A 27,808-nucleotide genomic window follows, 5' to 3' on the forward strand; every position below is an offset into this window, starting at 1 on the left:
GTTCATAAAAATGTTTCTATTTATCATCAAGCTGGATCTGATCTAATCAGAGACAAGTTTCATCCTTGCAAGATAAAAAGCTGATGCATCCATTCTTCGTTTGCAAGAAATCCCCAGACCATAAAGGATTACAGCAGTTTCCAACACTATGTAGGACAGATTATTGTATAATTAGAATTAAGAACACAAAATACAAAATTATATGCTTGCTCTGTTTCAGGCACTTTCAAGATCATAGGTTTATTTACCGTAGGTAAAAAGCTAGTATACAGATTGGGAATCCCTTTACTTCCAACTACAGTTATATGCGTCATTTAGTACTCTCTGTTTTCAGTGTTAAAAGAAAAATCTCTAGATACCAGCCCCATATTAATGTGTTCTGTTATTTGAACCAAAAAGGGGGAAAAAAGCCAGTTTTTAATTTGTTCAATGCATAATATTTACACTGTGAAGCAAGGACAAGCAACAGTAAAGAGGTAATAAACTTTAAAAAGCCAGTTTATATATTTTTACAATAATGTGCTAATCAGCATAATTGTATATAAAAATTAAAACATAGTAGAGTGTCCTACTACAGAATTCTTAATTGGTTTAACTGTAGTATTCACCTGCTAACAATTTACATGCAATACTTGCTAAGATTGACAGCTGATTTTTTTTTTGAAGTGTTAAGTAGATTAATGACATGAGACATAGTACAGTATTAGGTTGTGAATAAACTAAAACTGAAAACTGCACAAAGAATTTTACTGGTCACAAGCCTCTTCTGAAAATAAGATTTTTTTAAAAAATCATAATAACGTAGTTTTATCATACTACAAATACTATCAAGGCAATGCATAGGCAGATTGTACCTGGATGGCACAAAGCCCAGGCAGGTTCAGAAAAGAATCACACATGTTCACTCACTCACTTATAGGAGGCCCAGCTTCCCAAAAAAGGGCGGGGGGGGGGGGAGAAGGGAAGGCAGTAGCTGAAAAAAAGCAAATAATGGAATGCCAGGTGTACCATCCATTGACATTTGGAAATTAACTAAAATCATTTAATGTGCTCGTGTGTTAATATACAATTCTTACTATGTACAGGCTACATTGGAATGTATCCCATCATAAAAGCTTTTTGTGAAACAACTGGGCCTTTCTGTACTAATCTGAGATTTCAAAAGTGTTGTTTTGCAAGGGGGGGGGAGGGGACCCCAAAGCATAAAGTTAATATAGTTTTTCATGGGCAGCAATATGCAAACGTTACTGAGCCCATCTTGGGATATTCCAGGTTTTAGAATGATTTGAACACATCCAAACTTCAATGAAGAAAGAAAATATATTTCACCAAGTATTGCTTTGACGCTTTTCTCAGATTCATTCAGCTAAGCTAGTTCTATGAATTTCCCACCACAAGTGTTCATGGTTTAACAGTGCCTGCAAAAACCACTTTCTCCAGATTTCAATGTAGCTAACCTTTGGGATGTCAAAATCCTTCTATGATTTTAGTCCACAATGTTCTGCTGCTGAGGCACAATGTAGAGCTAAATCCGCTGGAAACTTAGGTTCTTGCTTCTCTCCTGGGAAGTGGTTTCTCTTTGTACAACAGCATTCCGGAGGGAGAAAAGGAAGTACACAATAGAAATCTAAAGTAACTTAAATTGGATATAAAACAGAATGACAATATGACAGCCCACCAGTTTAAGAACAGGAAGTAGCTTTCTTGCACCAGCAGAATCCTGTAGTAGACACACATTGGGAAGGGGGGGAGCAGCAGGGGGGGCGGCGGCAGGAGTATGGGGACCCAGAACACATTACCTACCATTCTTATGAACAGGAACCGATTTTCATCACAAAAGGGGAGGTACAGATGACAGAAAATATGACTCATCGAGAGAAGATTAACTGATTTACATGAAATGAAGGGGGGGGGGGGAAGTGTTTGAGCAGTCTGATTGTACTTATTTCGTGAAGGCTGCTACAACAGCCCACAGGACCTCGTTTGTGTTGGCCTTCATACATTCGACTTCAGGGTCTAAATCCAGGAGCTGCCGCACCCTCTTTGTGGCAAGGTCATACTGCTCATCCAGAAGGGGGGCAAAAGCGTTCTCCAGGACGTCCGACGCGTGGGCTAAGTAAATGAGAGCCAGCAAGCGCTTGTCCATGCGGTGGGGGTCATTCACCCATCGGTCAAGCACAGCTTCTTGAACTTTCTTGATGAGGCGCTGCTTAATGTTGTTGTTGGTGAGGGGGTGTGTGGTCATGTCAAAAAGGAGAAAGTTCTGTTTCTCCGTAGTCAAAACCCCCTTTTCAACTAGGTTTTTGGCTAGCCGTTCGCGGACGTTTCTTAACTGGTAATGCAATTTTAATGGATTCCATGTCTCACCTGGAAAAAAAAACCCAGAAAAAAAAGGCATTTAGCAGATATTTTGGTAAACATTATCACTCCAAAACTATACAATGGTTTCCCCCCCCCCATCTGAATGGTTAATGATCCACTTCATAATGATGTACTCAGCACCTCTGGATCACATAATGATCTACTTCATAATGATCTACTTACCCTGGTTTCCCGAAAATAAGACCCTGTCTTATTTTTTTTGAACCCTGAAATAAGTGCTTGGCCTTATTTTCAGGGAGGTCTTATTATTTTGGGGTGCGTGGAGCAAGATGGGGCTCCTCTTGCCGTTTTACCTGATTTCCAGCTTTGTGTTTAAACATTTTTGGGGAGGGTTTATTTTCAGGGGGAGGCTTATTTTAGCACATGCACCCAAAAGCCCGATTGGGCTTATTATCAGGGGATGTCTTATTTTCAGGGAAACAGGGTAGTACCTCTGGATCACACAAACACTCTCTAGAAGCACAATCTCCCTCTCTGAACCTTTTTCCAAGTGAACCTCAAAAATATTCCACTGGATGAGGCCACATGCATTTTTTGGGGGGCAGGGTATAAAAATATGAAACTTTCTACAAGAAGATAAACCAAATAACTGAGTAAGCCTTGTAACACATGTTGACTAATTAACCCTCACCCTAAAGAAAGTACAGGTGGTCCTCAATCTATGATCACAATTAAGGCCAACATTTTTGTTGCTGAGTGAAACATCTGTTAAGTGAATTTTGTCCCATTTTACAACCCTTCTTGCCACAGTTGAGTGAATCACTGTAGGTGTTAAGTTAGTAACACTGTTGTTAAGTGAGTCTGGCTTCCCCATTGACTTTGTTTGTCAGAAGGCTGCAAAAGGGGATCACATGACCCAGGAACGCTGCAACTGTCATAAGTACGAGTCAGTTGCCAAGCATCTGAATTTTGATAATGGAACCATGGAGATGCTGCAACAATCATTAAGTGCGAAAAAAGGTCACATGTCACTTGTTTCAGTGCCGTTGTAACTCTGAATGATCACTAAATGAACTGTTGTAAGTCCAGGACTACCTGTAAAGGCAACTGACATTTAAAATTGAGTAAGAGAAAAAGAGAAAGAGATGCCCTTCTCTCTTCAGGTATTTTGTAGATAACTGCATGCATTTAAAGGCTGGTTCTTGAATAACTTGACCATTAGTTAAAACTATATATTGATAACCCTGTGTAGTTCATTACTGTTCTCAGGCATTGCCTGTATCTGCTTAAAATCTACTGTAGGCAAAGTCTACTGCCTCTCTTATTAATAAAATATTTACAGGACCCTCAAAATATGCTGAACATACATAGATTTCACTCTTACAAGCCTTATCAAACAAGTATGAAAGGGGGGGGGGAGAGAACCCTTCTTTTGTGTGACCATTTAATTAGATTATTTTTTTTTGGTATATTGGTGACACCTTGTGACCAAACCCTCAAACTACAAGGAATTCTGAAGAAGTTAAGTTACCATATTTTTCGGAGTATAAGATGCACCTACCTTTTTTGGTGAGGAAAAGAAGAGAAAGAAATCTCCCTCTGCCTCTGAGCAATTTTGCCTCATTGCAGCAAACAGCAAACAGCTTGCTTTACTTTCATTTTCGTTTTCAGCATAGCTTGATTAGCACAAGGAAAAAAAAAATCTGCTCCAGCAATTTACCTCTTTGCAGCAAGCAGCAGAGCCCTGTGCAAAACAGCTGAGAGCAAATCAGCTGAGTCGGGAGGCCGATCCAATCAACTTGTGCTAATTAGACTGTGCTGAAGCTGAAAGGAGTTGTTTTTTCTTGCTGTTTGCTTGCAAGGAGGTAACTGCTGGGAGGCAGAGGCCAAAGGGTGGGGGCCAGTGGGTGGGCGGGGCTACATTCAGTGTATAAGACGCACCTAAATTTTCACCCCCTTTTAGGGGGAAAAAAGGTGCATCTTATACTCTGAAAAATACGGTACTTCTAAGTTGACAATTATTTTACCATGTGTTCCTATATCAGAGCTCTTTGCAGACTTATGAATATTTTGCAACTTTCCTTATGAATGAGTTCACAATGCAATCAAAGTAATCTGAATCTCTGTTGTATCTTAGAATGAGAAGGAGATTTTAATGCATATTTCTTTTCAAAACTATAAATGAAATGCAGTACTTCAGATTAGAAGCTGGGTCTCCTCCTCACATGACTGAACATACTGAATACCAATAATTTAAAACAAATTATTGCCCCAAACTAAAAGATCCAAGGAGGAGGCTAGGCTAGGCCTCATTCAAAGGTGATACACAGAGATGTAAATCTATCACATTGGAGGAATTAGCATTGCATTCTAGCCAAAGAATGTACTTTACATGCTATGGCTGGGAATTTATTACATACAAAGAAATAGAAATACAGTTACCATCTTGTTCGGTGCCATTCAAAGTTACAATTGCACCATATGAAAAGACTTACAATAGATCCTTGACATTGTGGCTGTTGCAGTGTCCTATGGTCACGTGATCATCATTTGTGACCGTCATTGTCAGCTTCTGACAAGCAAAGTCAATGGGGAAGCTAGCAGGAAGCTGCAAGTGGCACTTAATGATATGATGTTGCACAGATTTCGCTTAACACTACAGCCAGAAATGCCACAATTGCCGACTTAAGTTGCACAGTCATCTAATGTCACACTTCATGATTGCATCACTTAGCAACAGAATTGCCAGTTCTAATTACGTTGTTAAGTAAAGACTGCCTGTAAGTTACAGGTCTATTTTGGGTATACACGTGGAAATATTATACAACTTGCGAAACTTTGGAAGTGCAGTTTTTAAACAATGTGTTTATGGGGAAAAATATAACGATGTATAAAATAGCTTTCCCCAATCTATCTCCCCTCTCCATTTGTGCTGCAAACCATGCTGACTTGGGAACTCTGGGAGTTGTAATTTCAACACAAACAGAAGTAGACAGGTTGGAAAGCCAGCAGAGTAGTAGAAACCATCTGTGTTAGAAACCATCACAAAATTGCCATATTTTTCGGAGTATAAGACACACTTCCCCCCCACCCCACCCCTAAAAGTGGGTGAAAATTTTGGTGCATCATATAGACTGAATATAGGCTTGTTTTTGGCCTCCCATACCCTCCGCGCATCCCTTTTTGCTCTCCCCAGCCCCCAGAAGCACTCTGCAGGCCAAAAATGGGATGCGCGGAGGGTTTGGGAGGCCAAAAACAGGCCTGTTTTTGGCCTGCAAAGTGCTTCTGGGGGCCGGGGAGGGCGAAAACGGGATGCAGAGAGGCAAAAAACTATCTTCGTTCTTGTTTTCCTCCTCTAAATCTAGGTTTGTCTTATAGTCTGAAAAATACAGTATATATGATGCCAACAGTCACAGCTGGAGCCTTACAATCTAAGGCAACTTCCTGCTTCTTTTCCAAATTGGTTTTCTTGGCCAACAACCACTGCACAAATAAGAGTGATATGTTATTTTTCTGCTTTCATTTACTTAACCAAAATTACATCTATATGCATATAAATAGCATTTTAATATGCTTTCTTTTAAGCTTTTAATATACCTGATGAATATTAACAGAGTAATCAATATTACTTTAGATATTTTTAGTTGTAAATGGTTTTTAGTTGGGAGGTTTTAAATTTTGGGCCAAAACTTGTTTAATTCTTTTAAAATTTAAAATTTTGTATTGGGATATTTTAGGCTGTGCACCGCCCTGAGTCCAGCAGGAGAAGGGCGGTATAAAAATTTAATAAAAATAAATAAAAATAAATAAAATATTAGCCAATTTGCAGCTTGGAGGACTGAAAAGAAGGGCACCTGACTCAACTGGTATTTCACTTAGAAGCAGTTTTCTAAGGCTTATTTTGCTTTCTGAATCCCTAAACATTTTTCTGGAAACTTAAAACATTGTTTATTATATTAGCAAGAAAAGCTCTGCATTTGTCTCATGTTCAACACTAGTTTTTCCTTCCTGTTAGCACACAGCAAGGATAAAAGGAAATAATGCAGACACACGTTATTAAGATTTAAGTCTACTATTTACAAGGGATTAACTCCCCTGATTTCACTGGAACTATGAATAAACATTATGCTGCTTGTGAAAGACACTTAAGGTAGAGAAAGTTAATAAGCAGACTAAAAGAAAAACAAAATTGGAAGCCATGTTGCATTGAACTATGAAGCAGAAGTAGATTACAATGTTCTATTATAGTGTATGACTAAACTACATATTTGGAACTCATATATATATTTTATTTTGTTCAGAAATAGCAACATATTATTACTTCATAGAGGAAAAACATATTAGCACCAAGCATAATAAAGTTTTCATTTTCAAGAGGCAAAGAAAACTATAATTTAAAAATTATAGTTCAATAATGGAAACCCTTTCTTTTTATTAGAAATACACACTACCAAGAATCCTGTGTGAATGCAACAGCCTGAACAAGTATTAGATTAAAAGAGAGGGTTGTCTTTGGGAGTAATTTAGTTTGACCCTGTTGCTCCCGAGGAAGTGGACAGGATCCTAGGGAGTATGCGCGCAAGCACCTGTGTTTAGACCCATCTCCCTCCTGGCTTGTGAAAGCTTCCCAGGAGGTGACAGGCGGGTGGACTTTGGCGGTGATTAATGCTTCCCCACAGGAGGGGGCGATGGCACAGCACTTTAAGGAGAGGACCACTGGACTCCACCCAGTTGGATAATTTCTGACATGTCTCCAATCTTCCCTTTTTTTTTTAATTTGATTTATATGCCGCCCTTCTCCGGAGACTCAGGGCAGCTTACAATGCGTTAAGCAATAGCCTTCATCCTTTTGTATATTTTATACAAAGTCAGCTTATTGCCCCCACAAACTGGGTCCTCATTTCACCTACCTTAGAAAGGATGGAAGGCTGAGTCAACCTTGAGCCTTGGAGAGATTCGAACCAACAGTAATTGCAGGCAGCTGTGTTAATAACAAGGTGCTTAGACCACTGTACCATCAAGGCTTTTGGGGAAAGCTGTTGAGAAGGTGGTCGCAGAGCAGCTCAAGAAGTTTCTGGATGAAACGGATGACCCCTACCAATCAGGATTCAGGCCTGGGTTTGGGACCGAAATGGAATTGGTCACACTTTTGGATGATCTCTGGCGGAGCGGGATGGGGGTAATGCATCCATCCTTGCTCTACTTGACTTCTCGGTGGCTTTTGATACCATCGACCAAGGTATTCTCTTGGGAGAGCTTCGAGGGATGGGAATGGGAGGCCTTGTGTTATCCTGGTTCACTTCCTTCCTCTGCGGCCACTCTATGAGTGTTGATAGGAGGGGAGAGATCCAGCCCTTGCCCACTGCTTTACGGGGTTCCACAAGGCTCAGTACTCTCTCCGCTCCTGTTCAACATTTACCGTATTTTTCAGAGTATAAGATGCTCTGGGTTATAAGAAACACCTATCGTTTTTGGGGAGGAAAATAAGAAAAAAAATCTGCCTCGGCCTCCCAGCATCCATCCAGTATTCATCTGGCCCGTTTGCCATGGCCCATTCACGGTGGTGGCCCGTTTGCTGCCACCCATTCACCGTCACTGTGGCCTGTTCGCCACGGCCTGTTCACAGCCACCCATTCGCTGCTGCGGCCCATTCGCTACCATCACCTGTTTGCCACTGCAGCCCATTTTCCACCATCCATTCACCGTCACAGCCCATTCGCCGCCATCCCGGCCCGTTTGCTGCTACCTCGGCCTGTTCACTGCAGCCCATTTGCCGTAGCCCGTTCAGCGCGGCCACCGTAGCCCATTTTAGAACAGCTGATCAGCGCCACACCAACTCCCTCCCCCTGCCGCAACATTTGCTGTATAAAACGCACCAAAATTTTCACCCAATTTTGGGGGTGCAGAAGTGCATCTTATACTCCGAAAAATATGGTATATGAAACCGCTGGGTGAGATCATCCGTCACCATGGACTGAGGTATCACCAATATGCTGATGATACTCAGCTGTATGTCTCGGCCCGTGAGTTAAGTGATGCCATGTCCTCTCGCAGTGCCTAGAGGCTGTTAGGGGAGCAACAGATTGAAACTAAACCCTTGCAAGACCAAATGGCTCTGGGTTTGGGGTTCATTGGCTCAGGGAGAATTGCCACTTTTGGTCTTGGATGGGGTGGCACTACCCCAAACAGACCCTGTGCGTAATCTAGGGGCTTTCCTGGACTCACGACTCCTGCTCAAAAAGCAGGTGGCGGTCGTGGCCAAGAGGGCCTTTGTGCAACTGCAAGTTGTGCGCCAGTTACGCCATTTCCTGGACCGACAGTCCCTACTCAGTCACTCATGCCCTAGTCACTTCCCGTCTTGACTATTGCAACGCGCTCTACATGGGGCTGTCCTTGAAGAGCATCCAGAAGCTCCAGTTGGTGCAAAATTCAGCAGCCCACATGGTTTTGTGCAGACCTCGATGTGCACATGTATCACCTCTCCTGCGGGAGCTGCATTGGTTGCCGATTTGCTTCCGGGTGCAATTCAAGGTGCTGTTTGTCACTTTTAAAACCCTTCATGGCTTGGGACCAGGTTATCTGAGGGACCATCTCTTGCCAGTCACATCTACCTGACCCACCAGAGCAGGGAGACAAGGAATGTTGCAGGTCCCATCCCCAAGGGAAATACACCTGGTGGGACCCAGAAGAAGGGCCTTCTCTGTAGTGTCCCCCTGTGTCTGGAACATCATTCCCCCAGAGATTAGAATGGCCCCGACTCTAATACTCTTCCAGAAGGTGCTGAAGATCTGGTTCTGCCAGCGGGCCTGGGGAACCCAGAGAGGGATGGAGCCCATTAAATGGCTCATGTGATCTGCTGTTGCCGGGGCGTGAGGTGGGAGGTGATTTTGTTATATTGTACGATATTAATTTGTTTATTCTTTTTGTTAGTTTTTATTGTTTTAAATATGGTTTTATATTCTGTAAACCGCCTTGAGTCGCCATGGGCAAATAGACTGCAATAGAAATTAAATAAATAAATAAATAAATAAATAAATAAATAAATTTAGAAGAATGAGAACTCTGGCCTGTATAATGACTGGTCCATCTCTAATTTGGGTTTCTAACCTGGTGTCTCTCACTTACTAGGAATTAATCGAGCATATACCAATATAACTGGAATATAGGATGTCCCAGGTTAAGTATGCTTTGATTGAAGGATTACCCATAGTTAAGAACATGGCTTATCATAGCAAAATTCAAGTTAAATACACAATGGTTCAGGTTCATTACACAGTTCTACTTATACAGCATAAGTGTTATTATTCCAGTTTACATACAAATCCAATTTAAAGGACAACCTTGGGAACTTAAGAACTTGTTCTTAAACTGGGGACTACCTCTATACATTTTTTGTGCCTTAAACACTAGTATGTAATTAATGGCAGCCCAAAGAAATTTGAAAGCATCAGAGAGGTTAATTTTTCACAGAAATTTCTTACCACTAAGCAGTTCTATCCAGTTTTGCACTGTTTCTGGAGGCTGAGTTTCTTTAATGTGCTTCAAAGCTTCGTCAAGTAGAACATCTCCTGTAGGAGCATCTGATTTGCAGATCACCTGATTGGAAATACAGCAGTTAAAATGAGCACTTCAAATTTTACTTTCTTAACATCAAGTACAGAGAACATGGCTAGACACCATATGACGTTTTACAATGAAAGGGTTAAACATAGCAGATTGTGACAAATGTCTTTTTACTTTTCACAATCAAAACTCAGTATCTTCTGTGAGTATCTTCTTCATGAATTGACCCAGTTCTATAGATCACATGAAGAATTTAAATGAAGAATAATTATTCCAGATTACTAGCGTGTGGTATTAACAATTACAGAGAAACAGAAATCCATGTCAATGCAAAGACATTGAAAAGAATGGCTAGGATAATTAAACTCAGTATGATTCTTCCAAGTATATCCCAATATTGATCAAATAAAAAAGGTGTCAGGAAACAAAGTAATTAAAGCCACTGCTATCTAGTCAGCACAGATTTTTTAAAAAAGCAGAGCACATTAGCAATAAATGCAAAAAAGCAACTATGGATAATGGCTGTTCCTTAATCTGTTCAATGCCAAACTCACTCTCTTTTTGATATTAGACCAGGTGTCAACCCTTCAAGATAGTCCATAAAAGAAGTACCAATCACAATTACCAACACTATTTTTATTAGAAGATTACAGTAACAGAATCTTGCGCGTCCAAACCCCTTCTCCCCTCCTTTACTTTTAATTTCCAAAAAATTGGGGGGGGGGGGAGTCTCTTCTAAAATGCTTCCCCCACCTCTTCTGTAGAGTCCAACACCTTTTGCATAATGATTGTCCTATCTAATCTACAGCTTTTCCGCCTGTCTTCTAAGGTAATTTTCATTCTTATAATTCTCTTTCTCATACTATTACACCAAATATGGAGGATGTACAGTTCCAACAGAGTGAATAGGATCCAAGAGATCCCAATAGAGTTCATAAACATTCTTGCTGGGGCCAATCCTTCTTCCTAAATAAAGAAAATATCTTGTACCTCAGGGCTGTCAAACCTGTGGCCAGTGGGCCAGATGCATCACGCGCTGGCTACGCCCATGCCTGGTTTAGCAAAGGGGGGGGGGTCACCATATGTCACGTGACACTGCCATGACACTGCAGGTTTGACACCCCTGTTGTATCTGGTGAGTTGCTGATTTCACATTCTATAATCACACTTAAAAGTACTTCTAAAAGTTGAGCTAAACTTCTAAAAAGCAGAAAGTGAAGTAGGCGGAATATTTCTCAGGATGGCAAATACTGGGGAAGGAAGAATTTATCTTCCCCTTCAGCACAAGAAGATGTACCCTCACTACAAACAGAAGGTGGGTTTTTTTTTTTTAAATACAAAAAAATGGATACAAGCAGAGAAATTTAAAAAGCAAACTGCAACATCAGCTGGAGCTATTGAGGGATTATTAAACTGAGGGCATGAACGGAATGCATGGATATATGAGAAAGTACACACCAAACAAAACATTTTGCTTCAAACACAAAACCAAAGCAATAATACCTGAAGATTTTTGAAACTGCATTCCAGCTAAATAAAATTCAAAATATTTTAAGTATTCCAGCTATAGGAAAAAACAGAGAATTCAAAACAAGTATTTTGTCCTTTATTCCAGAGCCACCAAGGTAAGTGAGCTCACAATCTGGGTTGCTATTTAGCAGGCACTAAACAACTTGCTCCAAATTAAGTGAGGGGATTATTTTAAACATCCATCAGTATTAGAGCAGACACTGAAGTTTGATTAGGAAAAAAAAAAACCTCCTATTATATTTTTAGATTAGTATTTTTTTTAAAAAGCTTCAACACAAAAGTTTAATTGCAATCCTCAAGATGAAACACTTGAAATGATCAAACTTTGTTCTGAGATTGGAACAAAATAGAATTGCAGCATCTGAAAGCCTGCTTCAAGGTTAGTATATTTCACACACTTTTAGAGACTCTATGAAAATGCATGGCATTTAGAATAGAATAACAGAGTTGGAAGGGACCTTGGAGGTCTTCTAGTCCAATCCCCTGCTTAGGCAGGAAACCTTACACTACTTCAGACAAAACGTATCCAACATCTTAAAAATTTCCAGTGTTGGAAGCATTCACAACTTCTGGAGGCAAGTTTTTCCACTGATTAATTGTTCTAACTGTCAGGAAATTTATCCTTAGTTCTAAGTTGCTTCTCTCCTTGATTAGTTTCTACCCATTGCTTCTTGCTCTACCCTCAGGTGCTTTAGATAATAGTTTGATTAAAAATATTGCTGACTATTGAGGTCTCTCAACAATTTACTATATAATTAAAACAATCACTGTCCACTGCATAGTCACTTTTCCTCCTGGGCTTACCAGAACAGATTCAGGCCATACTAAATGAACCCAAATATGAATAGAATATTGTAAATGCTCACAAGGAAATAAAAGATGTGAGACTCAATATTACATTACAACCAAAGGCAAGTTTACATGAACAGATAAATGATTACAGTTGTAAATGATAATCAAGTAGGAGGCAGATCCACTGAGGATCCCAGAACAACAGATTGTTGTAAGGAGTGGAGTAACTGTTTAAGATGGAACTTTGAGCAATCAGACCAAATGCAGCCAAGACTGCAGGCACTTCAAACAGCACTGGGTGTTAAAAAGAAAGAAGGAATGGGGACAGTAACTGAATTTGAACACTTTAAACACTACAATAATTCTTATCAGCTCAACATCAAAGTTGGGTGCCCATTTTAAAACTAACGTACAGATAATGGAATACTTCTGTAATATAGGTGTTTATTGTTTGATTATAATGTGTAAACCCCCTCTTTATACTTTATTACATGTAAATTTGATCCTTGAGGCAATAGTTAATTGAAATCATGATTAAAACAAATAGTTTTTAAGGGTGAGCAACTGGCTGTTCAAAAATTTCCTCTGAATGTTGGTATCAGACACAAATATTCATTTGTTTTATTTAAAACATTTATATAGCTGCCCATCTTATAACCAACTTTGGCTACTGGAAAAATCAGAATTATGAATTATTTCATGGGTACAATTAATACACCTAGAATAGTTCTTTAAAAGCTCCCCAAAGTGAAAAAGTAAAAAAATAAAGAAAATCTTAAGATTACATTCTTGCCCAAGTCCTTTTTCAACCAAGGACTTATTTTTGAAAAAGGAGAGCCTGATTTCTACCCCACTTCTGTCATTGCCCATTCCTAGTTTAATATTATATTAAGAGCTACCAGATTAGTAAGTACTTTACAACTTTCAGGAAATGGTTAATTTTAAATAATTTCTAACTGCAATTAAAAGTTCAAATAACAAACACTAGGTTGAAGCCCATAAATACTTAATGACTGTAAAGACCTAATCTTTTAGAAACCAAAGTACTGCTAAAGTACAATTGTCAACAGGCCCAACTAGCACAGCCAATAATTAGGCATCTACAGAGGTGTAATTTAAAAGTATTTGTAGGCCACAGGTTTCTACTCTACTATCTCTGAACCAAGTTTTTTGCGCATATTGTCTAAACATCAAATCTTCCTTGGATGTAGTATCAAAATAAAAAAAGAAAATAACATCTAAATTATTCCTGTACAGCTGTTGAATCAAGGAACATTCCTGCATTTTTGGCAAATCTATCAATTCTTTGTGTTCTGTAAAGGAGAAAGGAAATACATTTAAAATTAATCACAACTAAGCACAGCTGTACATAAGTAATATGTCTTTGCTGTGCAAAGCTTAATTCTGAACAGTGGAACAGTGTGGAAATTTTTCAAACTTGCTTTTCACATAGGCGACTCAAATGTTATATTGACAGAAGAGTTTGCCCATGCAACCAGATTTGTGGTAGAGAATGAAGCGGGTGTTATTCACAAAATCTCTCCAGGAAGAAGGGGAGAAAACTGCCTTTATATAATGCCAATAAAATCAAACTGAAAGAGCAACACTGAGTGATTCATTCCCTAACTAGGCCTTGGATTTAACAAATTTAAGTACTTTTATAAGATTGCCCAAATTTTTGAGGTATGCAAATTAAAGTACCAAACTTGCTGATTAGCCACTGGTCTTCTTGCAGTGTCTTTAGAAATGCCGATATAAATATGTAGATTTATAAATATTACCATATGTAAAAATGTAAGGGAAAAAGATTTTAGAAAAGTACAGAGGTTTACTTCACTGCACTTACCTTTCTAGTTAGCAAACTTTTACGTCTCATTCCAAATGCTTCAAGCTGAAGACGCCCCCTCAGTGCCAATTCAATTAACATGCAACCACGGAGCCCAGATGAAATGCAATCATTCCAAAATGATGTATAACCCTAAAGGGGGAAAATGTATAGCTGATTTTTTTTTTGTAAATGCATTACAAGAATAAGTACATATATACAACCCCAGATAAAAAATTCTGTTGTTTTCTGAAACAAAATAGTTGCAACAAAAATAAATTAAATACTAATGAAGAAGTATTTTCTTTCATTATACTTTCCATTTTTTTTAATTTGGAGAGTTGAGAATTTTACAGGAATGTTCTTAAGTTGGGTCTGTGATACATACAAAATCCTCTTGCTACAATTACGTGTATATTGAGGTTTCCACGCATGTATGTGTTCCCATAAATTAACTAAACAGATTATTAAACAGTAAAAAGGCTAATCTCATCAACAATTTCTAGATAATTTTCTTACTCCCTTATATAACAAACGTTTCCACTTTTTTCCTTATTCCCTAGTTTGTTCTATATTATCTTTATTTTAGAGGAATACCGCTGAAAAAGCTTTTTCTTTTCTCTAATTTGGAACTGAAAATGCAGTTTTTATATCTCCATTCATAATTATTCCTTATATAACTATTAAGTAAGCTTTATAAATATTTATATTTGTGTAAAGCATATGTCTAATCATATTTAGCCTGTAACTGCTAAAAGAAGAGACAAGATCATTGTCATAGATTCACCTGTACCAATTTCTCTGCTTCTGAAAAGTTACTCCAACTTGTAGTGAATATAAAAAATCGCAGGCTCTTCCACAAATGGAGGAAGCCCTTTCTTCTACATAAGGGCAAGCCCAGGCAAAAGGAATTTAAAAAAATAAAATTAGGACACCGATCTTTACTCACCAAATAAAATTATCATTAGTTTTAATTAAGAACATGCAAAGCTATTTTGGTTCTGAGGCATTAAAAAGAAATGGAATGGAAAATATTAAATACAGTATAGTCTTTCTTTGAGCACTATAGACTAACTCTGGAAATAACTTTACTACTTGCTCATATATTTTCAAAAGAATGCTTCAATAATAAACATATGTATGCCTCTTCTATCCTGTTTCCCCCAAAATAAGACATCCCCTGATAATAAGCCCAATCGGGCTTTTGAGCGCATGGCAATAAGGCCAAGCGCTTATTTCAGGGTTCAAAAAAAATGTAAGACAGGGTCTTATTTTCGGGGAAACACAGTATTAACTGAATTATATTGCACATCACATTTAGAAATCACCCAAGTCCCTCATAGAATGACTCTGGGTAGGTAAAAGAGATAAAAACATAAAAAGTTATATATAAATTTTATATTAGTAGGCAATTAAAACAAGAATAGAATAATGAAAATTAAACATTAAAAAGTCAAGGGAGAGCCTTCAAGGCCTAACCAGTCTCATGACTGCGTGCTCCTCTGTGAGCCCCAAACAAGTCAACAGAGCAAGGTATTCAGACACTTCCAAGGTCAAGAAAGTGGGGGCCTGCCTCACTTCTGGGGGCATGCGGCCCTGCTCCCCCCCATGTCCATGTACGGCAAGAGTTCTACAGGTGTTTATTCAAACCCCCCAAACAGGTCCTCAGAAAGCACCCCTGTTGCGAAGGTCCAGACTCCGAGCTCAGTACAGCAAGAGTCACTGGGTAACTGAGTCCAAGGAAAGCAGGCCAGGAAACACAGCATGAGAACTGGGCACATTGCTCCAGCAACACTCAAGTTCTCTGGAAAGGGTTAAGTAGGCAAGCTCTTCATGAGGTGAGGTGGCCTCTTTGTGAGTAGTCTAGCTGACCGGCATTGTGCTTGCCTCCTCTACGTGTCCTTGGATCAGGAGGAGGAGGTGTGGACTCCAACTCCTCCTCATTGCTATCGGGTGGCAGCTGCTCCCGGTCCTTGTCTGGAGACTTGGCCAACCTCACTCGGCTGTCGCTCCTCCAATTGACTCAGCTGAGGCTGCTCCATCAGGCTAGCATTCTTTGAGCCCCGATCCTGACCAATTCTCAGCTCCAAACTTTCTTCTGCAGACTCAAACTCACCCTCCTCCTCTGAACTCGCATCTGGAGAGGGGTCCAGGGGCGGATCCATGATGGGGAGGTAATCTTACATACAGTGGGGACATCTAAAGAGAAGGCTCCTTTCTAGACCCCACCAGGCAAATTCTTTAACGGGGAGGGGGGTAATACATTTCCTTCCTCACCGAATGGGACAGGCCAATGTAATGGGGCAAAGATGGTAGGGCTTTAAAAGACATAGCCAACACCTTGAATTGGGACCAGATGCAAATGCAGATTGTGCAGCAGAGGTGTTACATGCATTGTCCTTGTGGTGCCCAAGATTGCTTGTGTGGCCGCATTCTGTACCAGCTGAAGCTTTTGGATATTTTTCAAGGGTAGCCCCATGAAGAGTGCATTAAAATAATCTAGATCAGGGGTGTCAAACTTGCGTCATCATGGCATCAACACATGACATATCGTGACTTTTTCACCCTTCGCTAAATCAGGTGTGGGCGTGGCAGCGCGTGACACATCCGGCCCGCGGGCTGCGAGTTGGACAGCCCTGGTCTAGATGGAAGGTAACCAGGGAGTGAGTGAGTAAGCAAAGAGCTATCCAAAAAAGGGTATAGGTGGCAAGCAACATAAAGTTGAACAAAGGCCAAATTACAATTTGAATGAAGTTAGAAATCACCTAATTTGCTTACAAATAACAATAAAATTGTAATACAATACATAAAGGTATAAAAAACCCTAAATGTCTAAAAAATATAAAGCTAGAAGTCAGTATGTAGATGATTTGCTGTTAAATGTTTCATACTACATTTTAAAATCTAATATTTGAACATAAAGTAGGGAAAACTGAGAGGGAGATATATATATTCTGAAGATAAATAATGAGACCCAGGAATTCCATTTAATTTGTCTCTCCCTATGGTCGGTGATTTACAGTGCTCTCCTGTACATGTACATGTAATATGGAAATAAGTCCAATCAGGTAGTTTCCTCTCAGATAATTGGACAAAGAATTAACACAGTAAGGGATAAACTGGTTCATAAAACAAATGTACCTATTAATTAATATCATTCATACAGGAATGAAAGAAACCTAAGTCTTTAATATTTATTAAGCATGTTTACACTGCAGAACAGTAGCCATCTGGATTGATGACCAGATTTTTTTTCTCAGAAAAAATAAAGCCATCAGAAGACAAAAAAAAGAGGACCTGACTCAATAATACCACAAGTATTGTCATAAATTCTAAAACAAATTTTAAGCAAACTTAGAATTCTACAACACACAGGAAACACATGACAAATTAATGCATAATCAAGGTGGATTTTTTTGCCATGGTCCTGAAAGCAAACACACTACAGGCAGTCCTCGGGTTCAGCAATCATCCAAAATTACAACAGCTCTGAACAAGTGATACTTATGACCAATCCTCAAATTTCCATCTGTTGCATTAACCCATGGCCATGTGCTCATGATTTGGGTGCCTGGCAACTGGTCCTCATTTTTGACAGGTTTCAGTATCAGTTGGTCACCTGATCACCATTTGCGACTTTCCCTGCCACTTTTCCACAAGCAACATCAACAGGGAAGCCAGCAGGTTGCAAGTTGATTTTGTCACTTTTCCTCCTGAGGAGACCCACTACAATATATGATCCCAGGGAGCTTGTACTCTGTAACAACTCCTGCTGATATGCATTTGCTAGTGGTCATCTGTACCCCTTAGCGCAGGTATACTCAAACTACGGTCTGGGGGACAGATACGGCCCGCCAAAGTCATTAATCCAGCCCGCGCAGGACCATGAGGTTGCCCTGCCCACATCAACCCACCTACCCGCCCGCCCCCACCTGGCTTCTGGAGGCCGAGGCCAAAAACGGGACGTGTGGAGGCCTCAGGCGGCCAAAAACGGGCCCATTTTGGGCAGCAGAGTGGTACTGAAGTAGTACTGTTACCCTCCCCAGCCTCCAGAGAGAGAGAGAGGGAGGGACAGACAGACACACACAGGGGGGAAGGAGACATACACACACACATACACAGAAACAGAAGTCCCTCACCTGCCCCAAAGGCAGCCACATCCCTTCACTTACCTGCTTTCCACCCCCAGGAGCATAATAAATTAAAGTTTAATTTGTGTGTATTGTTTAATGGACTGCTAAATTGGCCATGCCCATCCAGTCACATGACCGCCTAGCCACACCCACCCAGCCGGTCTGGCCCCCCAACAGTCTGAGGGACTGTGAATTGGCCTGTTTAAAAAGTTTGAGGACCCCTTCCTTAGTGCATGCCTGCCTTCAGTGCCCCCTCACCAGTCCATGCTGCCTAGCACTCACCTGAAGCTACCCAGTCCACCTGTACCTCCTAGACCTGCTCACAGCATCCCTTGAGCTCCATAGTGTCTGCCTGAAAGACCCTCCTGCAGCACCCACATTTACCTCCTCACTCCTTGCCTGGGACTCCCACCTCTTTCCATTTAGCAACCTGCACAATTTGAGGATTACAATGGCGGCCAAGAGTGCAAGGATTGCTCTTGATAAGCACATAAGACTTTACAACCACCAAACTTTACAACCATTACTTCATCACTTATCTTCAGGAATTCCAGCCCCAAATGCTGTTGTAATCGGAGAGCTACCTATACTTATTAATATGTTACAAAGTTTCATCTTCCAATTTTAATCCTACTTCCTGCTGTGAACTGACAAGACATTAGAAGCTTCATTTTGATACAACACGTACATACGAATATTAAGTCCTCAGTTTGGGAACAAGCATTTCAACTTTTCACATACTGACATGACAGTAACAGCTAGTAATATAAAACTATCTTAAATATAACAGTGTTCACTTATATTTTGAACTCAAAACAGGGCTTTAATGCACAAAAGAACAGAATTTGTTTGTATTAGAAACAAATAGCACATTACTACTGAAATAATATTAATAAACTGAATCTGAAGATACCTAAGATATCTAAAGGCAAGTTTTAATTTGATGCTAAAAACAAACCAAGAAAGATGCTTTTATTTCAAGTAGATATAATCATAACCTAGTGGGGAGGGGTGAAAAAACTCCTTTACATAAATCATTCATCTCTAAAATAAAGTATATTTACTCTTTCATTTTTCTCCACAAATGTTATAATATAAAGCAGGAGTATCAAACTTAGATTTGGCCCATGGGACCACCCTGGAAAGAGGGAAGGACTGGCCAGCGCTGCCTTGTCCCATCCCAGGCCGACCGGGCACTGATCTACAACCTGGTGGTGGCTGGCAGCATGCTGTAGGAGGCTGGGGCAGCCGAAAACAGAGCTCAGGAAGGCTGTACGCCCCCCTCCCAAGCTCTGTTTTCGTTGGCAGAGTGCTGGAGGAGGCAGTGGCAGCCAAAAATGGATTCCCCCAGCCCCACCCAGGCATCCCCAACACAAGTGACATTGAGCTGGCCATGCCCACCCTGGCCACAACCCCAGCCCCTTGAGATCAAATGCGGCCCTCAATGAAATCGAGTTTGAAACCCCTGATATAAAGCTACATGAGAAACATTTTCTTGCATATATAAAAAAGAAACAAGCCAAAATAGTAAAAATGCAACAGATGTTATTGCATAATTTTATATCTATATCCCACCTGAATGATTTTGTCTGGGTTTGAGAGCTAAGGAGGTTGTTAGTACCTCTATGGGAGACCACCAGGGAATAGCAAAGCTGCACACTTGAGTGTCAAAAGTCTACTAGAAAGCAGCCATAATTAATTTTTGTATTGTTTCTATGAAAACTAAATGGATGATTGAGCTTGAAGGAGATTTCCCTTTCTACTGAAACTCCATTTTACAACTTTGCAAAACAAACTTTTAAATCCTTCTCTGATGTAAAAAAACGCAGAGCACATAAACCTATATGTGATACTGTATTACACCCCAAAAACGAACTGGTATATCTTGCATGGAAAATATGACAATTCAGCAATTATATATTGTTACAAAAACATGACAGTACCATAAACTTATTTATGAATGATCAGTCTAAAAGTTTCAAAGTACTCTACTTCAAATGACACCACCTATGAAATTACTGCAGAACCTGACTGATCTGCAAGGAAAGGCTTGGTTAAGATTTGACTGGAAAACACCATAGAATTCCCAGGGCTTTAGGCTACACTGGGAAACTGAAGAAATATCCAGTGAAAAGCAATGGAAAACCATGAATGTACTGTTACCAGGAAAACTTCATGGCTGCACCCACGTAGTGTAGTCACTAGACTTAAAAGGACATCTTTAGATTATTGCCCTTGAAAATGAATTGCAAGCTACAATTTGCCCAAAATATAGTAACCCAACTATTAACACAAAGGGTTAGATTTAATAGAATTGCACCTGTTCTTCAATCATTGCAGAGATACTAACTGGCATCCCATGTTAATTTAAATTGCTAGCAATCACTGATAAAATTCTCTATGGCTTGGTGCCCTTTTACTTATTTGACAGACTTTCTCTCACCCATCTTTTGGACATACATCTGAACAGTTCATCAAAGATTTTTCAAAGTTCAACTATGTACTGTTTATGGGTTCATCCTAGTCTACATACTCATTGACTCCCTCAAAAAAGTTTAGAATTAGTGAAACGAGGCTTACTTTTGCAAAAATGTTGATTCTCTTTCAGTAAGACTTGTCCCTTTGTATGTTTTGACTATTTTCTCTTTAATAATATTTTCTACCATACTATCTAAAAAGATGTTAAGCTAACTGAACTGTAATTTCCCATTACCTTCCTTGATTTTTAAACCAAAATCGTACCAGCTCTTTTCCACTTCTCAGGAACAAATTCAGATCTTAAAAGACAAGTTGCATATTTCCAATTTTACATTTTAATTCTTTTAAGAATCCTTGGATAGATATTTTATAGGGCTGGAGATTGAATTATTTTTCATTTTATAACAATTTTTTTCCTTACTATTTGTCTCTGTTGACTTGACTCCCTTGCTTGGAAACTGTCCTACATTATCACTGAACCTTTAGCCAATACATTGGCAAGGAGAGCTTACATCCCTATTGCTCAGGGGTGTCAAACTCACATCATCACGTGATGTATCGGGACTTTTTCCCCCTTTGCCAAACCGGGCATGGGTGTGGCCAGTGTGTGATGCATCTGCCCCGTGGGGCGGAGTTTGACAGGCCTGCTATAGCTATTCACTAATTTTTGTTTCATACTTAGATTTTCCCCCAAGCAAACCTTCATACTACTTTTCCACTGTCCATATCCTAGGAATTTATCAGGATCTATAAACAAGGAAGGTAGCAGAATGCCTGAAACTCTAAGGTTGGACATCTCAAACTTCCTCTCCCAGAAGCCCTCTGGGTTCTGAACCCCATTTAGGTGATAAGAAATGGGTATACTGAGCTATTGCATCTTCATACTGATAATTTATGTGATAGTCAGGAAGCATATCATACAATACTGGGCTAGAATAAATAATTAGAACCAAAATTACATCAGCAAGTACAAAAGTCACTGTGCTGCTTAATGTTAACAAACTAAGATAATATCAACAGGAAGTGTCAACATAATCCAAATAGGCAGAGAAGATGAATTTATTCTAGGCTTTTATCTTCCTAAGCTACAGATTCACAAGGGATCTTCAATGGGAGATTCTTCTATGTGGGAGAAAGGCTATGACAGGTCTAGACAAAATATTTAGTGCAGAGAAATAACATCAACAGGTGTATTGATAGCTTTTTAGTAATGATGGAGAAAATTGTGAATATTTCATACTTCAAGAACAAATTATTTAATTTTATATGAAATATAATAAAGCCTGGTCCACAATTTGTTGTGATTGACAGAATCAAAACCCTACATATAAACAATAAAGGATTAACATTTCATGCTGTCCTTTTTTGTAACTGGAATAAACATCTGTTTTCCATACATGCTAGAAAACATCAAGTACCAGCTGCATCATACTGTAGGATTTTAAACAAATATCCTGGTATTTCATCAGTTGTTTTGATGGTAGCAATATTTTCTAATTACAATCAATATCTGGTTTTAGTCAGTGTATAAAACTTTACATTTATTTAATCCTTATATTAATATCATGTATTTTTTTATACCATTTCCAGTAGATTTTTGCTTTCTTTCATTTCTGTAGTCTTTTTAAAAAGTTCTTGTTCTTCCCCTTTGGTTGCTATTTTTATTACTGTACATTACATATTTAAATGTAACATCTTCTCATGTTGCTTTTCTTTGAAACTCAGTTGTTACACAAATTTTATTGTCTTTTGCAGCAGTTTTCAACTCCCCACCAGACAGCAATTTCCACTCTTCCTCCCCCACCTTTGGGATATTTTTGTTCGTTTCATTTTTAATTATGCTTTAATTTGCAGTATAGAGTTGTTCAAGTACTTAATGTGTCATATCTAATCCATTAAATCTATTCTTTACCTTCAACTGATAATTTGCTGAAGTTGCATCTTCTTAGGGTCTTTTTTTAGCTGTAATTTTGTAAGAGGGATTTCATAATCTGAGCGTCTTTCTGCTGACTAAATAGAGCTTCCTTTATCTTTGCTTTCATAGTAAATAGTCAATCTGATTTCAGCAGTGTTTCTGAAAAAAGGCATTTGCTGTAACACTGATTTTTTTTTTTTTTGGCAAATTCTATTGGGTTTGTACAGAGGTTCCTTAGTCCAAATGCTATTCTACTTCCACTGTAGCATTTCCATCTTATATAACATCTTTTTTGACTGTTGTGTTAGCAAAGTGTTTCAAGTCATCTCAGAACTATTTGGTTTTTACTTTTCCAGAATCTGTGATTGAACTATCAGTGTAATACTGATTGGTTTGCCTTAGACGCAAATTAAGATTATTCTATTATTTTCTGGATTATGTGCAAGCACTTACTTTAAAACATTTTGTTACTTCCCACACCTATTAACAGACAATGATTCTGAGAGTGTATAGCTGAAATTGAAAATTCCTCAGTTGCAGCATGATCTTCAGGTTTGAAAAAAATAAGTCTATAAACTAAATGATAGTTATTTTTCATTACAGTAGTCCTTAACTTATGATCAGCTGTTCAGTAAATGTTCAAATTTACAATGGACTCCTCAGGGGTACTTAAAGACCTGGATTCTAAATTCCACAGTCCGTTGTCCCGTCCCCCCGCCCCAGGTATATGATTGCATTTTGGGTGCTCAGCAACCAACCCATATTTATGGCTGTTTGCAAGTGTCCTGCAGTCACACGATTAGCATTTACTTCCAGTTTCCAGAAAAGAATGCACATTGCAAACAATGGATCTGCAGACATGTTACTGGCTTAATTGCAGCATTTGCTAACAACTCCTGCAAAGTCATAAAAGTGGATATAGTCACATGGTGACTTCTTAACAACTGGAACAATATATAACTATAATTTTCGGATCAATTACAGTCGTGAGTCAATGACTATCTGCTTGACTACTTGCCATTTCAGGGTTACTCCAAATTATGGAAGTTAGATTTCTATAGCGACTTCAAACAATAATAGAATCTATATCCCAAGAGAGCTTAGTGAGACTAGCTGTACTTAAAAATATACCTATTGAAAATTTTCATTTACAAATGCTTTTAAAATTCTCAATTCCAGAATATTTAACTGTTCTTTATAAATACTATTTACTGTGAGAAAAGTGACAGAGAAGGAGCCTTTACATTTAAATATTAAATGTAATTCAATATTAAAAGCTTGCAAAGCAATTCGTTTTGAGGCAAAAGTGTACTAACAACTTTATATATATATGATGCAGAATGTTAAACACTACCCTGCCTGCACAAAAGTTGACAAAAAAAACAAAAATTGTTCTCCATTCCAAAAGATATGTATCAGTACATCAATACTATATACTATATCAGAATTTTTAACCAAATAGCATCACATTCTGATTCCATATTCAGAATTACTGCTAAACTCATCATAGGTGCGGAAGGCTAATGCCAGGAATCCTTCTATCACACCTGGATAAAAACTCTACAGCCAAGACTGCCTTTGTGAATCTTTGTTATTAATGGTACTGCTGCTAATACTGCAAATCAACAGATCAGAAATAAAATTAAATACTCATATGAGAACTGTAAAGAGGACAGCTTTATCGCACATTAATTCGTTATAAATTCTGATGAGTATCAATGGTTTATAGCGGGTGTTGGCAACCCGCGGCTCCGGAGCCACATGCAGCTCTTTGGGCCCTTTGCTATGATTCCCTGTCAGATGATCCCACCACTGGCTGGCCCGGCCCCTCGCCCTCCCCTCTGTCACTCCTCGCCTTAGACGGTAAGGGCGATGGCAGCGGACTGGGGTGGAGAGAAAGTCGCGTGTCTTCCTGAGTGATCGAGTTGTGCACAGCACCAACAAGGGCCGGAAGAAGAGGCAAGTACAGGGCCGCTTCGCTTCCGCTCTGGAATATGGAGTGAGTCTCCATCCGTCGCCGCCGCCCTTACCTTCTCAGGCAAGGAATGACTGGGAGGGGAGGACAAGGGGCGGGGCCAGCCAGTGGTGAGTTCAGCTGGCAGGAAGCCACAGCAGAGGAATGAAAGAGCTTCATTTATCTGGGAACCTGAAATGATTCTTGATTTAAATCATATGGTAAAAAGCACCCAAAGAAGAACAACATCAGCAGAAAAAAAAAGGGGGGAGAAAGAAAGAGATGAGAGAAAGAGACAGAGAGGGAGAAAGAGAAAGAGACAGAGAGAGATGAGAGAGAAAGAGAGAGAGAGAGAGAGAGAGAGAGACAGACAGACAGACAGATATACCTGTTTCCCAGAGAAAAGAAAATACCGGGAGCCACAAAACCTGGGTAGGCATGGCTGGGGGTGTTATGTGACTGGGTAGGAGTGAGTGATGTCAAGTTGGCCATTCCCAACTAGGTTTTGTGGCTCCCGGTGTTTTCTTTTCTGCAGGAAATGGGTCCAAATGCCTCTGAGTGTTTAAGGTTGCAGACCCCTGATTTATAGTTACCTATCTTTTGAGAATATCTGTAAGAAGCAACGATTACTGAGTCAGTCATCTTTTAAGCAAGACAGTAACAGCTCTTTGAAGGTAATGTTTTTTGTATTTACTTCAATTTGTACCTTATCTAAGAAACATGAATGCCTCTTTCCATCAGGATTATCATTTGGTAGCTACAGAATATGAATCAATTGTTAAAGAAGTAACTCAGGAGACAATTAAAGATTTGGAAATCTTTACCATCTTTAAGTCAACGTGACATGGCAAGACATACTGTTTGACTTTATTTAAGTGGAATTGAATTTCCTAACAACAAGTGATATCACAGCATAAAACTGCAGCCTACACCCTACCTCATCACAAGAAGTTGATTCTTATCCATGAAGCTTGTACCATTAAAAATCTATTATAAAAATACCACACGACATTATTATCAAGTTGGGCTTAATGCAACAGGTTCCAGATTTGTTTTCTCAAAGGTAATTTTAATAATTTGTAAACATACTTAATAAATCTTTCCTTTCTAGGAAAAACATGTGTTTATATGAGGTTTGTGGCATTTTCTACATAAAATAGCCATGTTTAATGGATAAGTTTGTTCATGTAATTTCCAACTCTTCTGTTCTTTTTCTTAGGCACACTAATTACGTTAGTGTAACAAAAAGTGTCAACTTCTAGCCCACAATTCTAAGGGACCAATACAAGTAAAAGAGAGGGAGTAGGAAAGGAATATACAAATAGTGAAATTATGGTCTCAGTGTTATGGCTTGCACTAGCATGTCAGAGCAAAAACTGGTATGTTAATTTTGCATACTGTAAGACAACTCAAATAAGAAACAAAATAATCATCTCCCCTCCTCTCTCTCACATACACAAGCAAACACTTTTCTGAGGAAATTTGAGGCTAAATTACTTTCTAATTACAGGCCTGTTGAATTTTCCTGTTATATAGTATATTTTCAAAGCTTAGAGCTGGGATCCCCTTCCCCAATGTAATGGTAAACACATATTTATTCCCATTGTAAATAACGTTTCTAAATTGCTGGCTTTCTCAATTCCAGTCAATTATAGCTGCTTGAAAAAAAGCTTGAACAAGAATGCCCATTTTCCTGCTATCTTCAATCAACTCCTCCGTTCTACACACACACATTCATTATAATTATTCTTCATTTCTTTAAACCTGTGAATCATCTCTTGAATGATTTCTGCTGTAACGAGCAATAAAGGGGGAAGGCTTTGCAAGGAGAAGGGGACTCAAGTCAGCTGGGCTCCCACAACTCAGTGGCTAAAAAGTGGCCAGTTTGTGGCACAGCATGAACTCCACCAATCTATGGCCCAATGAAGTGTAAAACAGGGAACAACTTGTGCAAACTGAAACAACCTGAACCCATGGACTTCTAAATCCTGAGCCTTTACCCTGAAAAATCAAGAAAATAGCACCTTTTTTTTTTAGTAATTAAAAGAGAGCCCCTTTTGTGGGTTGACTTCCTTAAAGGCTGTGTAGACTTGTAGAGCATCAGAGGAAGGCAGCTGCAGCCCCCCAAAAGTAAAAAAAAAAAAAAAAATCTGGAAAAAGGCTACCAGATTCCAGATGACTTGCTAGGGTAGACTAACCCAGTATTCCACTTATAATGAATGGTTTCTCTTCACTACCATGACTTGGTGGCTAAGACACCGAGCTCGTCGATCAGAATGGTCGGGCGGTTCGAATCCCTAGTACAGGGGTCTCCTGTGTGAACAGGGGGTTGGACTAGATGACCTCCAAGGTCCCTTCCAACTCTTGTTACTGTTACCCCAATAACTCTGGGTGAGGATTCCTCTTCCTCCTGCAATATCAATCTCTTGCTTCTTCAATGGCTCTCTCAAAACCCCGTTCCCCCATTTAAGGCTCCAGGAGGCTCTAAAACCCACTCTTCCCAACTAGGCTGGCTGCGGAAGCTAGGCTTTCGTCCAAACACATCGGGCCGGCGCTATGCCGGGAATGTCCACCCCACGGCCTCTTCAAATCCTTCCCCCCCCCCACCTCGCCCCTTGTTCCCTCATAATCCGCTCGCCGTCCCTCACCTCCCGGTCCTTGAGGCCCAGCAGCAACACCTCCTCCATGAGCGTGAGCCGCGTTTCCTTGGAGTCCCCCTTCTCCTCTTCCCCCTGCTCGTCTCGCCGGTCTTCCTCCTCCGGCCCACCGCCGCCGCCTCCCCCGCCGCTGCCGCCGCCGGCCCCCCGGTCTTTGTCGGCCGCGCTGCGCGAAGCCTCCGTGCGGCGTTGCACCAGGCCCGAGCTGCGCTGGGTCAGCGAAGTCATGACGCGGCGGCGGCAGCGGCGGCGGCAAGAGAACGGAGCCTGCGACCCCGGAGGGCCCCGCTCGGCGGGCGGAAAGCGGCAGGAGCCCCGGGAGGCCGCGGCCTTCTCCCTCCGCTCCCGCAGGCAGGGCGCAGGCCCGCCGTCGTCGGTAGGCCAGAGACGGAATGGGCGGGCCGGTTCCGCCTGTTGCGGCACTCAAAGCGGCGACGGCCGGGGCGGCGGGGGCGACTTCGGCGGCGTCTCCTCCAATATGGCGGCGCGGGCTCCCTCGGCTGACGCCAGCAGCGACGGCGGCGGAGGCGGAGGATGTGGCATAATAGGCGGAGGGAGAAGGGAAGGGAGGCAGGCCGGCTTCTCAGAGCCCGCCCGCTCGTTCGCCCGCCGGCCCTGCACGGCCGACGTGGCCGGGTC

General features: G+C 40.3%; 1 protein-coding gene across 1 annotated transcript; it reads right to left on the reverse strand.

Annotated features, from left to right (window-relative positions):
* Window positions 1-214: 214 nt before the first annotated feature.
* On the reverse strand, window positions 215-27,808 carry GOLPH3 (golgi phosphoprotein 3). The gene is made up of 4 exons (XM_034442436.3): window positions 27,161-27,808; window positions 14,054-14,185; window positions 9,804-9,918; window positions 215-2,367 (listed from the first exon to the last, which is right to left on the reverse strand). The coding sequence occupies exons 1-4, from the start codon at window positions 27,395-27,397 to the stop codon at window positions 1,943-1,945; spliced, it is 909 nt and encodes a 302-aa protein (XP_034298327.1). The 5' UTR covers window positions 27,398-27,808; the 3' UTR covers window positions 215-1,942.

This window comes from Pantherophis guttatus, chromosome 2, assembly GCF_059756535.1.
Source record: "Pantherophis guttatus breed Tessera chromosome 2, ASM5975653v1, whole genome shotgun sequence".
NCBI classification, from domain to species: Eukaryota; Metazoa; Chordata; class Lepidosauria; order Squamata; family Colubridae; genus Pantherophis; species Pantherophis guttatus.

What these genes read in the sequence shown, in the direction of transcription:
- GOLPH3 (XM_034442436.3), bottom strand. Translation starts at nt 27,397, where the DNA reads ATGACTTCGCTGACCCAGCGCAGCTCGGGCCTGGTGCAACGCCGCACG. An exon ending in AAAGTTTGCTAACTAGAAAG is followed by an intron (nt 9,919 to 14,053) that starts GTAAGTGCAGTG and finishes ATTTCCAATCAG; the next exon opens with GTGATCTGCAAATCAGATGC. An exon ending in CTGGATAGAACTGCTTAGTG is followed by an intron (nt 2,368 to 9,803) that starts GTAAGAAATTTC and finishes TTTTTTTTCCAG; the next exon opens with GTGAGACATGGAATCCATTA.